The sequence below is a fragment of the Lipophrys pholis genome (genome assembly GCF_963383615.2).
Source record: "Lipophrys pholis genome assembly, chromosome: 3".
NCBI classification, from domain to species: Eukaryota; Metazoa; Chordata; class Actinopteri; order Blenniiformes; family Blenniidae; genus Lipophrys; species Lipophrys pholis.
The window spans coordinates 11580440-11594102 of record NC_137627.1 but is presented as its reverse complement, the minus strand read 5'-3'; the positions used below and the strand labels follow the sequence as shown (position 1 = coordinate 11594102).

The 13663-nt window shown below is 44.0% G+C and overlaps 1 protein-coding gene across 1 annotated transcript; it reads right to left on the bottom strand.

Annotated features, from left to right (window-relative positions):
• Positions 1 to 7517: 7517 nt before the first annotated feature.
• On the bottom strand, positions 7518 to 13138 carry vmn2r1 (vomeronasal 2, receptor 1; the record flags this gene model as incomplete). Its single annotated transcript, XM_080459239.1, has 14 exons — positions 7518 to 7839; positions 7955 to 8154; positions 8267 to 8505; positions 8842 to 9037; positions 9125 to 9285; positions 9452 to 9575; positions 9682 to 9909; positions 9994 to 10114; positions 10423 to 10607; positions 10710 to 10835; positions 10943 to 11134; positions 11232 to 11474; positions 12047 to 12338; positions 12915 to 13138. The coding sequence occupies 14 exons, from the start codon at positions 13136 to 13138 to the stop codon at positions 7518 to 7520; spliced, it is 2853 nt and encodes a 950-aa protein (XP_080315365.1).
• Positions 13139 to 13663: the final 525 nt, after the last annotated feature.

The following is a 13663-nucleotide window of genomic DNA, read 5'->3' as shown; positions in this document are numbered from 1 at the left end:
GTGATTCTGTGGACTGTCAAATAAAGTGGGCCTCCAGCCAGGCTGCAGCTTTCACACTCACACCGGGCTGAACTGACCTGTAGAGCATGCCAGTCTTATGTGCGACTGTATCCTCTTTGCCAAGTCCAAACATTTTCAGGTACCAATTGGTTTCCATCTCTCTGATGAGCGCCGCCTTCTGTCGGCCTGAAACCACCTGCTTCTCGGAGGAGGAACCACGCTTGGCATCGTGGGAGTTGCTGCGGTGGCCTCTCGCCCCACTCAGAGAGGCCACCGACTGCTTTCGGTGCACGTGGGGTGGCTGGTGTCCAACGCTGGATCCCCCTCCGCTGCTCCGGGCAGCTAACATGGCCCCAGAGGGTGCCCTCTCCCCCTCAAGGGCAGAGTTCAGGGATCAAGGTAGGTCCCAGTCAATTTCCCGGTAAATCCAGCTTCAGAAAATGATGCAGGTCTTCTTGTGTCTTCAGGACAGCCGCCTCCCACAACCCTGAACCTCTCTGCCTTGGTTTCCTGGGTTTATGTTTTTTTTTTTTTTTGGTGTCTTTTTTTGTCTTGTGTGCTTGACTTAAGTTCTTTTCTCCTCTTTCTGTGTGACTGTCTGTCTTTCCCTCCGTGCACGGTTCTCTCTGTTCTCTTATAGCCTCATCCAGTCTGAAACAAGATCCTGGTTTCCTTGTCTCGTCACAGCCTGCCCTGGCCTAAAAGGAGGGAGCCAAACATGCCAGGGTGTTGAAAATGCGTGCACGCACACACACACACACACACACACACACACACACACACACACACACACACACACACACACACACACACACACACACACACGAGTCGAAACACTTTCAGGTACACAAAGACACACACACACACTGTAATGCATTTACAAATACACAACCCCATGCACATCAAAAGCACTGTCACTAAAATTCACAAAAAGGTAATTGCATGCAAGGTAAAAAGTAAAGGGAAATTAAGTGTAAACTATTTCAAACACAGCTACTGTATTGAGTATTAACTCACACTCACACACTCACACACACACACACTACATGTAAAGAGGCAGGCCCACATTGTATTTTTATTTTATTTATTTTACTGTCTTTGGTTGTTATAAGTGACGGCTCTATATATACCCACCTGCTGCACCATTTCAGAGTCTCAGACTCGTCACACCATTCTGTGTGTCATAAGACTCCAGGCTAGTGTGGGAGAAATGCACGTTTGCACCTTTGTCAGACATAACGGTGTGGAAACACTGACATTTGGCTGCAATGCATAATACAAAATATGATGACAGACAGACCGTATGTTATATATATATATCAAACAAAAGTAATAAAAGTGTCCGCCGAACAGCACTGCATTTTCCATAGTTTTATCCAACTTAGTGTCATAGGACACACACACACACACACACACACACACACACACACACACACACACACACACACACACACACACACACACAACATTGAAGGAAATCTGAGTATCTGGCTTTTGCATAGAACACATTAGTGCATATATTTGCATGTCACAATTCAGGTTTCACTTGAGTTTTTAGACATCCCTGGTCCATCTTGTAGCCTTCTGTGTTTCAGCCTGCAGCCGACGTGTAAACTAAGCTGAGCGCCACTGTGGGAAGAGTGTGTTACCTGAAGGTGAGCTGAAGGACCCAGGAGATGCACTTGTTCAATCATTGTTTGCAAAGCGGCGAGCGGTTGCATGCTGATGAGATGTTAATTCGTGGTGCTGCAGGAGAGCGGCAGGAAAAAAGTTCAAAGTCAGGCGGGTAAAAGAAAACAAAAAATTGTGACTATGTAGGTAAGGGAGAGCTGGGAAGCAGGATAGAGAGAGGAGTTGGACGTACCTTGGAGTTCATTTATTATGAAAGCTGGCTGGGTACGGCACTGGTTCGCCTGTCCAAACCGAAAGATGAGAGTGAGCGTCTCAAAAAGTTTAGCAAATGATGGAAGGGGTTTCAGATGGAGTTTAGAAAAAAGTGTCCATGTATATATATATAAAGTGCAAAAACACAAACTAGTTACTTTAAACTCAGTCAGTGACTTGCTTTAAAAAAAATAAAAAATAAAAAACTCGAAGGTGAGCACATGTTGAATAGATCAATGACTCTGTGCAGTGTAGTTTGAGGATCCTCCCAATCTAAGCAGACACTCAGAGATTGCAGTCCTCTGAGGTCAAGTGAGTAGATCGGTGATGGAGTGTCAGCCCTGAATTATTCAGCCAAGTAATGAGAGCTTGGTATCTCACTGGACACATCTGAAGGGGCCCAGGGGAGAGGTTAGGGTCAGTGCTGACTGCACAGTGTCAGGGAAAAGAGCGCCAACCTCTGTTTGTGTCTGCTGTCAGCAGCTAATGGTGATGAGACAATTTGCAGTGATTCTCCAGTCTGCTGCCGAGACATCTGACAAGACAATTGCAGTAATGGAGAAATTACCCTGAAAGAGATGTGTTTCCTGAGAGGAGTAATGATACTGTGTGCTGCTGTTTATTCAATATTGTTCAGCATCTTTAGGGAAAGTCTCATGCCATAGAAAAAAAAAGCTGCATAAAGTCAAACCAATTATCTAACAAAGATATTCAGCCTGATTTTAAATAGTCCTCAGAGTTGGAGTAATCCTACAGTGTTCAGGGAGGGTTTGTTTTTTCAAAATATTGAAAACTAAAATCTGTTTCTGCGTGTTTGGTTTTGCCTCTAGAAACAGAAACCAGGTTTGACCTAGATGACCGGAGACGGACCGTAACAAAACAGATATTTTGAGATAGACTTCATGTCCAAACCATCGAGAGATTTGTAGAACAGTGGTAGTATGAATAGTAGTAATCTGAAATATATATCTCGTGTGAAAGGAAGCCATGGCAACAACCCGAGAACCAAACTTATGGGATCTAGTTTCTTGGTGTTTGTGACTCCAGCAGCCACGTTGTGACTCAGCCGCACTCTGATGGATTTTGAAAGACAACCAGGAGAGAAAGTATTGTAGTAATCAAGTGGACTACGAATACTCCCGGAAGCTGTGGGGCGCTCCTACTGCGCATGCGCATCGCTCTTCCCCTTCCTTCTGCTCATGCACTTGTAAACAAACATGGCGGAATGGCCGTAATCGTATGACTCACGGTCCGTATTATAGTTTTATCGTCCATATCAGTAGTTTAATAGTTGAGACTCACCCCTGATAGCATCCGATGCGTCTACACTCCATACGGATGTCGGGTTCTCTCTTCTTCACGACGTTTAGAACATATTTGAGTGGTTTCATTACAAAATCAAGCAACACCGCCCTCCTGTGGCGCGGCATGCTAACTACATCGTTGTCGGCGTGTCCACTGCAGCAGTGTCAACACACTCCTTTTTTTTTAACAGATTTGGTGTTGTCACGTGAAACGTTGTCGTGTAAACGGGATCTAAATCTCGCTGAGTCGTTGGCCCTTTAGCTCTTGCTGTATTCTTCAGGTGCTAACAAGCTGTCTTTATGATTGTCCTGAGACGACTGGTCAGACTCAGGTCAAAGTGTATGACCACACAATAAGTTCTGGCTTCGTCACAAAAGCTCATGGATTGAAAGAGAGGAACTCGATTGATCCCTCGTGGGGAATTTCTTTCTCTGCATTTAACCCATCCTATTGTGGTGGTGGAAGAAATAGTAATAGTAGTTGTAGTAACAGTAATAGTAGAAGGAGTAGTAGTATTAGTTGCTGCAGAAGTTGCAGTCGCAGTAGTAGTAGTAGTGCTAATTGTGGCAAAAAGGCAGTATGCGTGATGCTGCTAGAAGTAGTAGTTGTGATCGTGTGATAATAATTGTAATACAATCAGTGGTGGAACAGAATTGAAGTATTTCACTGTGTCTCAATTTGTACTCTTTGCCAGGGTTGAGAGCAAAGTACAACCTAATTATCAGTATTTGTTAATGATACATCATCTGGGCAGAACTTTTTTCTGAGATCTTTATGTGTTTGTTCAATCATTTGATGTGCCACCTTCACGTACAGATGGTTTTTGTTTGTTTGTTTTTTTACTTCTCCCACCAGGAGTTGAGTTTTAAAGAAGAAATTTAAAATGTCCTAACGGGATCTATGTTTGTTCTTTTTCTGGCCACCAAGAACAAATTACTCTGTTCTTGCAGAATACACATTGACATTTAAGGGATATACTAAAACATGAATCTCTCTCATCCCCACCACGTGCGATGCACCGAGTGTAGATATAAGTGTGTGTATATAGGAGCATTTGTAGTATATTTATACACTGTCCACTGGGGCCTTCACACAGCACTGTCACTGGATGACCCTCTGACCACAAACTCACATCCAGGGAGGTGTGGACGGAGGCAGCGCACACAACTCTTTCTCATACCTTTTGATTTGTCTAATTATCTCAGTCCATTTTGTGTATGTGGTAAATGACTTAATCTTTACCAGCAGTTATTTGACACAAACACTGGTGAGGACTGTGCAGTTGTTTGATGTGTTTTACTACAACACTGGTGGATACAGAGGTGGGCGTGGCCAATGGTAAATGCACAACTTTAAAGAAAATGTGTGACATAAGATTCATTAATTCGTTGTTGTTTTGTTTTTTTTATCTATTCTGAGATAATCAGCTGTAATTAATTAATACGAGGCTGCAATCCAGCCAATTATACTGAAAACGGGCAATAAAAGGCAAAAGAGCAATGGTAAAGTAATAACAAGGGTTATAATTAGTCCGGAGGCGCTTTGCCACCAGGAAATGGGGGATTTATTTCATCGCTTTAATGTTTATCTCACTAACATCCTCTCACAGTGATTAAACCTACTTCACCATCAAACAATTATATGATAAAATCCAAGTAAATCAGAGCTGCACCGTCTCAGGCATTGAGAGTGAAAGTCTCACAAACAGTCTCACCCGAGCAAATTGTGCTTAACTTCCTTAAGAATTTCACACCAAAAGATTTAGTTGTCCTCTGTTGGGATTCATAGAAAGTAGGAGCCTGGTGGGTGGAGCTTTATAGGCCTGGAATTGTCATTGCAGTTACTTTTTTTCCCCCCACATGGTCACAGAGAGAGACAGAGAAGAAGAAGAAGAAGAAGAAGAAGAAGAAGAAGAAGAAGAAGAAGAAGAAGAAGAAGAAGAAGAAGAAGAAGAAGAAGAAGAAGAAGAAGAAGAAGAAGGAGGGAGGAAAGTGGAAAAAGCTGAGCGAAAAACACACACTCACAACCACGCCGACACCAAACTACACAGAGTGAACCTGAGCAGCTGCTTCTTTCATTACAAACTTAAGAGGAGCAAATTGTATCCTGGGCACATTGCGTCGGTTTCCTTTTTCACTCATTAGAGGAAGTTGCATGAAGTAATGCAAGTTCACCCTTGATGATAAACTAGAAGCACGGCAGGCTGAAAGCACCAGTGGGGATGTGCAAACGCTTGGGATTTAATAGCGTGTAAGTAGTGTGAGTATTAAACATTAGAGCACCGTAAAGCTCATCTAGCCTTTCACATAGTGACACACTGAACAAGCGAGGCATGACAAAGGTGCCGAGTTCCGCGTGTCGTGTGTCTTTAGGTTCCCAAAGTGAAAAGAAAAACCCACAGTTACCGCTCACTTGGCATTGCTGCTGTCGGGCTTTTGCTTTATCTTGACAACAGGACTGGATCATCACTGATTTAGGTTTTGTAAAGTTCTGTCCTCCGCTTGTTCGTGCCTAATAGAACACATTTGGAATATGGAAACTGCTTAGTTGATTTTTTATTTTTTTTTTATGTGTATAAATGTTCGATTGAAAAGAAACCGGCAAGGTTATAATTTGTTATTTCAACTAGACACTTGTCACTTTTTAATTTGTTTCCGTTCCAGCTAATTTCACGAACCAATAACCGTTAACAGAAATTGACTCCCGCACGTTGACACTCCACGTCCCTCATGCACATACGGTGTCGCACGTGCACACATCTTGTCTCGATTTAGCACTCGTGTTCCTGCCCGCTCTCACCAGCTGACAATAAATTATAAACACATTCCTTCACTCCTCTGTCACCAGGAGGATTTATCACCGTCAGCCACGACAGCCTTGATTGGACGCAGTTCACGGCTTCCCAGATTCCTGGAAAGTCACGTGCTGGCGAGTGAGGGAACGCACACACACACACAATGACCACACACGCCATACACCGGCTGACTGCTGGGAAAGAGGAGAGGAGCAAGATGATGGGAGGATGATGAGAGAAGCTTGAGGAGAAAAAAAAAGAACATGAAGTATTGCCCCTTCGCTTATTGCAATAAAGAGGTTATCAAAGCTCATCAAGATTTATGAGACAGCAAACACAGTCATACACCTTCATACGGCTCCCTCTGCCTTGTTTCTGTTTAGCTCCTCTCATCTTGTCATCTGTACAACAGGAACACACCCATCACATGTTCTCCTGCATAACGAATTGAACTGAAACTCATAAAAAAAAAAGGTCTGAACAAGGTGCAAAGTTTCAAGGAAACGTCATATTTCTGCATAGAATGCATATTTTTCATAACATCACCATTCACTCTTTGCTCAGTCTGGATCTAATGTCTCTAATCAGGGTAAAAGTTTCAAGAGTCGTCAAAGCCAAGCACCTTCCTCCAGCGCCCTCTGCTGGAGACATGTGCTGCAGCTCTAGTTCTCAGGTAAACTTCACACATTGAGGACAGATTTTACACCAAGGACTAGTTGATCTCATTTCTTTAGTGTGGTGCAGCATGTTAGAATCACAACCTAACACTGGAAGAATACCTACAACCTTAATTTCACTGTGGCCAGTTATGTCTGCTCGCACAAGAGTTCAAGATTTCCTTACATTGAGTTCTGCTGCAAACATGTTGCATGAGTCATCCTAAGCTTCTATACCATGAATTTGATTTTGCCGTCTGAGACTGTGAGACGAAAAGCTAACATTACATTACATTGCAGCTGCTTAAACTACGACATACCAAATATATACATAGAGAGCCGTTTGGTCAATAAGACCACTCATCCTATCCGAGCATGACGACGTTTGGGTTCAGTCCCACAGTCTTAGAACACAAAAATTAATCCTTAAGGAAGAAATATCAGTATTGCAAGTACTGAAACTTATATGTTGGTCTACATATCAATAAATCAAAAATATCGTTTACAGATTGAGCTCTGAATGTGAGTGAATCAGATCGGATATTAATCACAAATCAACTTCAAGCAAAAACGTTGTTTATTGCTTTAACAAGAAGAATGCACATTTGTTTGAATGGGAGTTGCAGCAGTCAGACGTCTGAGGTAAATGTTGCCTTAGTTTTAATTCCACTATCCCAAATAAGCGACAGTAGCTTTGACTGCAAGAGTCTGAACGTGATAAATAAGTTTAAGTATAACTCACAGATAGCAGAGCCAAGCGAAGGCAAAATCACATGAATCCCAAAGAAACTGCTAAAAAATAGAGGTGTTATGCCAATTTTATATCCCTCCCGCTTTTATTTTGTACTGTGGTGCAACATTATTCCGGTAGCATTATTCTAATCATCAATGGAGGTGGAAGCCATGGTGCCATTGACTTCAGTGGCAGCCGTGGCGAGAGAGACCGACGTCCCAGTGGAGGTTCCGTCCCTGGGTTTGGCGCGGGGCCTCATCATCTCCTCCGTGTTGCGTTCGGGTTTGACCAGGAGGACGTAGCACTTGGGCAGGAAGATGCAGGTCAGCAGGCCAAAGCTGGAGGCCAAGATGGCAAAGATCTGGACGGCCACCATGAATTTGCCACGCGTGCTGAGGTACGCCGGGACGAAGGAGATCCACACGATGAAGAAGACCAGCATGCCGAACGTGACACACTTTGCCTCACTGGGAAGTAAAGACAATGGTGATAATTATTTTTCTCCTGTCTGGTGTAGGATATGATATGTTTGTTCCTAATGGTTTGTCAGTTCTTTTCAGTTGAAACATTTGAAGTACCAACCTGAAGTGGTCCTCCAGTTTGCGGGCTATGAAGGCAAAGATAAAGGCCAGCAGAGCCAGCAGGATGTCGTAGGCGAAGATGCAACAGATGAAGACCACAGACCCTTCGTCGCACTCCAGGATGATCTTTATATTTTGGGCAGAGGTGTTCTTGACCGGGTGCGGTGGGAGGATGATGAGCCAAACTGTACAAGCAATAGCCTGGGGATGAAGATGATATCAGCAATAGGAGGAACATTAGAGGCCATGCACATGCTCAATGTAAAGAATGCACAAACCCTTCTCCATGCCTTGAGTGCCAGGTTGCGTTTACCTGTATTAAGGTTGCAACAGTAGCTATTGCCCTCTGGTGGGCACAGGTGAGAACATCAACCTCAGGCTTGGCAAAGGCATTGGCGTCACTCAAGTTGGTCGTGTTGGTCACAATGACATCCGGACTGCCGCTGTTTGCTGCTGCTTCGGCCGCTGCCTTCGCAGCTTTGGCTGCTTCTTTGGCTCTGAGTCGAGCTGCTTTCAGGGCCTGAGCTCTCAGCATCAACACTGCTGCCTTACCTGAAGGAAACACACGTTAGATTAGATTAGATTAGATTAGATTAGATTAGATTAGATACACTACATGCAATATCAAAAATTATACGTACCCAGTCTAATATCTAAATACACAATTTCAGATAATATCCATAGGATAATGTATATATTCAAAAGTATAACTAGAGTATATGGTATATGAAAAAAATAATAATAATAATAATAATGATGATAATAATAATAGTAATATTAAGAAGAAGAAGAAGAAGAAAACATGTATATAGAAATACAATAGGTCACATTAATATCTATGTAAGGTCATCAAGAGTAGTTGATCAATTCTATTTCCTGGTATCCCACCCATTATCGAGGAAAGGCAGAGAGCAAAGCCCAGAGCCAGTGCTACTTGGCTGGTCATGCAGCTCCAGTGCTGCGGCTCTCCGAGGAAGACGATGGAGCAGAGGAAGGTCACCACCAGCGAGGAGAGCAGCGAGAAACTCAACAGAGCATCGTTGGCTTTCACCAGAGGGGTACCGATGTGCATGATGAACACCACCTGGAAAATCAGGATGTGACACACAACGTCTGAGCTGAACCAAGCAAGGGGTCAACTACCTACTATCTGATTGTTTTTGAGTCTCACCCCAACAGCAATGGTGACCAAAGCCCCGAAGGCAGAGATGACGATGAGAGTGATTCCCAGCGGTTCTCCAAAGGCCAAAAACTCGATGATCTTTAGTATGCAAGCATCGTGAGCATCGTTAGACCAGTAGTCTCCGCTGCATAAGATACACTCACGAGCATCTGTCAGGGAAAAGGAGGGGGAGCAACTCAAATATCTTCTGTTATCCGGACACCAGCAACATTTATCAAAGTGAATGTTTTGTTTTTTTTTTTTTTGTTTTGTTTCTTGTAGAACAGTTTGGGGCTTTTCAGACTCTCTTGAAAGGTGTGAAAGTTGAGAACTGACTGGTTGTGTTGCTGATCTCTCCGTCGGCACACGGGATGCAGTCGAAGCAGCAGACGGGCTCTCCCTGCCGAATCCCCTTCCTGGTGCCCGGCTGACAGTTCTCACTGCATACAGACCGAGGCGGCTATCGAACACAAACATGTCTTACACTGAAGTGTGTCCATGAGCTGACCGCCCCGGCTGTAAAAAGCTGTGCGATTAGCTGCTTTCCCAATCAATATGCTACTGACCTCCGACTGATTGTTGTTCCACACAATGGAGTCGTTCATCATGTTCATTCTGTCCTCTGAGGGTGCAGAGCCATTATATCTCCCCACAGTGACATAAGATATCTCCCCGTTACTATTGACCTGCCAGTTAATGATGTCATAGAAGCCCTCCACATCCCCGTTCTCGAAGTAGATCTCCTCCCCTGTGTTTGGCACTTTGAAACGCACATTCTTCAGGTAGTACATGAGCTGAGGGAGACACAAGTGAGGGTTTAAGTGACAGGACTCAGACAAACGGGAGCAGAATCATTGGGATGTCTCTTGCCCGCTTACCTGCCACGGCTCAAAGTTTTTGATGTCAGCACAGCTTTGACCAACAAACGGCCCCTTTCCATCTTCACAGTGCTCCAGGTTGTGCAGGGCGTGAGCCACGGCGTACACGGCTTTGTACACGCTGTGTGTTGACATGTCGTCAATATCATCACAGTCGCTCGAGTCAAAGTCACAGTCCAGGCAGACTAAACATACCGATGGGAGGTTTCATGTACCTAATTTGTTCATATTTTTGAGATAACACCAGGCAATTTAATGTGCTTTACATTCATCATTGAAAACAAAAGCTTAAAGCAAAACAATGAGTAGATAAAAGTAATACAGAAGTTTCGGTCATTAATAGCAGTAGTAGAAATAGAAGAGGAGGACCAGCGGATTGAAGATAAACAGAATGATGTGCTTGTTGGTTTTCAGGTTGGAAGAACTGACCTGTAGGTAATTCGTAACTGGGAGACGTCAGTGTAAGTATTAGTGAGCTGAGCCAGAGACTCCCTCCCACTACACAGCCCATCAGGTATGCCTCTCGCTGCTCTGGATATTGTGCTGTTCACCTCTTTGGCCCTCTGTTTGGCCAGCCTCAATGCTTTGCCGTAGTCCAGTGTGCAGTTAAAAGACTGTGGGACAAACATTGAGGTCACTCTCACACCCTAGTGTTAACGTGTGGAGACAGATCAATTCGTCAAAAGTGATATGATCAGCTTGCTGATACTGCTCACAGTTTCCCAGAATTCTTCGGTGAGAGGATCAGCATAGGGATCCATGTCCAGGAGATGGCGCTGAAGACCAGGAATTTCGGCTCTCTTCACTCCAAAACCCAGCGTACCAGCCAAGACTGAGCTCACCTGAGGGGAAACAGCAGCCATATTGTAAACTGCACGGTTAAGCTGGGAGGTAGACATGCTGTCCCAGCAGGTGTAGAAGTTGACCTCAGTCCACGGAGCACACTCACCCCAGGCTGGTTGATGAGAGCAGAGGTGATCCAGGCCTCGCTGGCGATCCAGGTGCGGTTGGTCACATTGTGGTTTAGCAGCTCACTGATGAAAGGACTCAGGTCCACATCCGAAGAAAAAACCACAATGATCTTGGCTGTGGACTCCACCACGGTTTGGACAATTCGCTGAATGGCCTCTGGGGAACTGACCTTAAGTTTGACCACAGGGAATATAATTAAAAAACGACTTTTCTGTGTGGTGACCGAAGTAACAGTGGACTGGAAGAGTTTGGCGTGAACAGCTTACTTTGGGCAGGACCTCTGAGAAGGAGATGCAGACGCCTGCCTCCTCCACCTGCTCCTTGAAGTCTTTGATGCCGTACTTGCCATAATCGTCATCAGCAGCGATGGTGCCCACCCAGGTCCAGCCAAAGTGTAGCACCATCTTGGCCATCGCTGTAGACTGGTGCTTGTCGTTGGGGATGGTCCTTAAGAAGGTGGGGAACTGGAACTTACTCTCCAGCGCAGAGCACGTTGAAGAATAACTGACCTAAAGATGAGATTATGACCATATTTTTTTGTCCAGTCTTCTAGTCTTTATCTACCTCCATTACAGGGGGGTCAAACTCTTTTTAGTTGAAGGGCTACATAAAGCAAGATTTGATCTTCAGTGGGCTTGACCAGTTAAATGGCAGTATGTTAATTTTTACATAATGACAAATCCTAATGTTAAGTAATTGTGATATCTTGTGTAAACCCTGACAAAGCTGAAAAAATAAATCAACATTGGGCTGTTTTTATTGAGGCCCATCAGTGAAATTTTCACACATAAAATATTTCCCAAATTTGAAACCTCTCATTTTGAAATTTGCTGAATACACAAATTTACAAAAAGACTTGACTTTGCAAATGTAAAAAAAAGATCTGATATTTGAGGTTTTTGCTTGTCATGCTGCATCACTGATGTCTCAGTGCTGCGTTAGATGTGGTCCTGTTACTGTGATCACCAGCAAAATAAATGAAAAACAACTTTTTGCTGATTGGACAGTCTGGTGGGATGATTTGGCTCCCGTGGGCCATGTGTTTGACGCCCCTCCCCTGTGGCATTTATTGCTGGCCTACCTGTGGAAAATGATAAAGACCAAGAATCCTGGCGGTGGCGATGGACAGATCAGAGCCCCCGGCGCCCACCAGGGCAGCCAGCGGGGCCCCGTTGCCACAGCGGTAGTTGGGTACGGCTTCGTCCTGGCCTGTCAGGTAGGTGAGGGTGCCCTCCACAGCCTTGGAGATGGTGAAACAGGAGTCGTAGATGACATAACCCAGGTCGGTGTTGGGCAGCAAGTCTGTCCTCTTGTTGATTTCATCGACGGCAAACAGCATGGTCTGGGTCCAGCGGAAGGTACGGAAGTTAAAACTGTGTGACGACAGATGAGCAGTGATGAGAGAGCACATTGGCATAGCAAATCCGTACAAAAATAACACAGTGCAATAAAAAAATTAAATAAAATGAAGAATGTATGACACAAATTCAGTCCGTGCACAATACAGAAATACCTCAATCAAATATATTCAATTACTGTTTCAGTCTTTGAGTCTTATTACCGAAATAATCAATTAACAGAACTGCTGATTATTATGTAAAAGGCCTGTCTGTGCCTTAATGTTGCTTATTTAAACTAATTGGCCCCTGAGGAGCTGTGCTGCTTTGTCTTCTATTGTGTCCTAAAGTCATGACTTTACGAGAGAATAGAAGCACATTATGTGGATGAATCTTGTAAAGCAGTTCATCAAGTAACGATATAATTTATAAAGATCTAAAATGTTAAATGAGACACTTTAGTTCCTGTCTTTGTTTATCATATCTCTATATTTTATGTCTATAACAAAGTCAGCTCTAATAGTCTGAATTAGCAGCATATCATTGAAAATAAAATTGAATAACATCAATAAAATGGACACGCTGAACCCATTCTAAGGAGGCTTGACTCACCCCTCACACCCCGAGGAGACAGGCACCCTTGAGGTGTTCCCATCACTGGAAGCAATGCGCTTGTGGACAGGAAACATGCCCCCGACGACGACCTTCTTCTTCTCTACGTCCTTGTAGCCGCTCAGGTTGAACTTGGCCTTCAGCTTGCAGGTGGACTCGGCCGAGAGAGACCTGCAAACGTGGAAAAAGACACACAATCCAAGCAAGAGCCGTCTGATTTCCATGCTTCGGGAGACGCGGGACGGCGCTGGCTCGAGAGCTCAGTGGAACAGCAAGAGAAGAGTCACCGTGTGACAGGTGTCTCACCTGCTCTCAGGGGAGAGCCGCCGCACCAGGCGCCATCAGAGCTGCTTCAACAACACTCACTTCTTCATTGAAACAGCGACTTCTGGCTTTACTCATTATGAAATACTGTGTGGTTTCATTGTGCCTCACTGATTCAGTATTTTTATGAACGTGAAACTCAAACATTTCAGTCTTAAAAACAAGACTGTCAAAACTCCAATAAGTTCAGGGGCCAGATATCACATATTAACCTGCAAATCTTCCCTTTTTTGGTGCAAATACAGAACTTCTGCATTCTGGAAAAGTACATATTTGTATTTGTGTAAAATGGACATGTATAGAAAGTTAAGTATTATCATGAAATTAGGATATTATCGACTTGTTGAAAACAATAAAAACATATAAAAAGTTGTTCAGCTTTATTTGATTTAACCACTTGTTAAACTGACTGAAGTGGGCAGAGC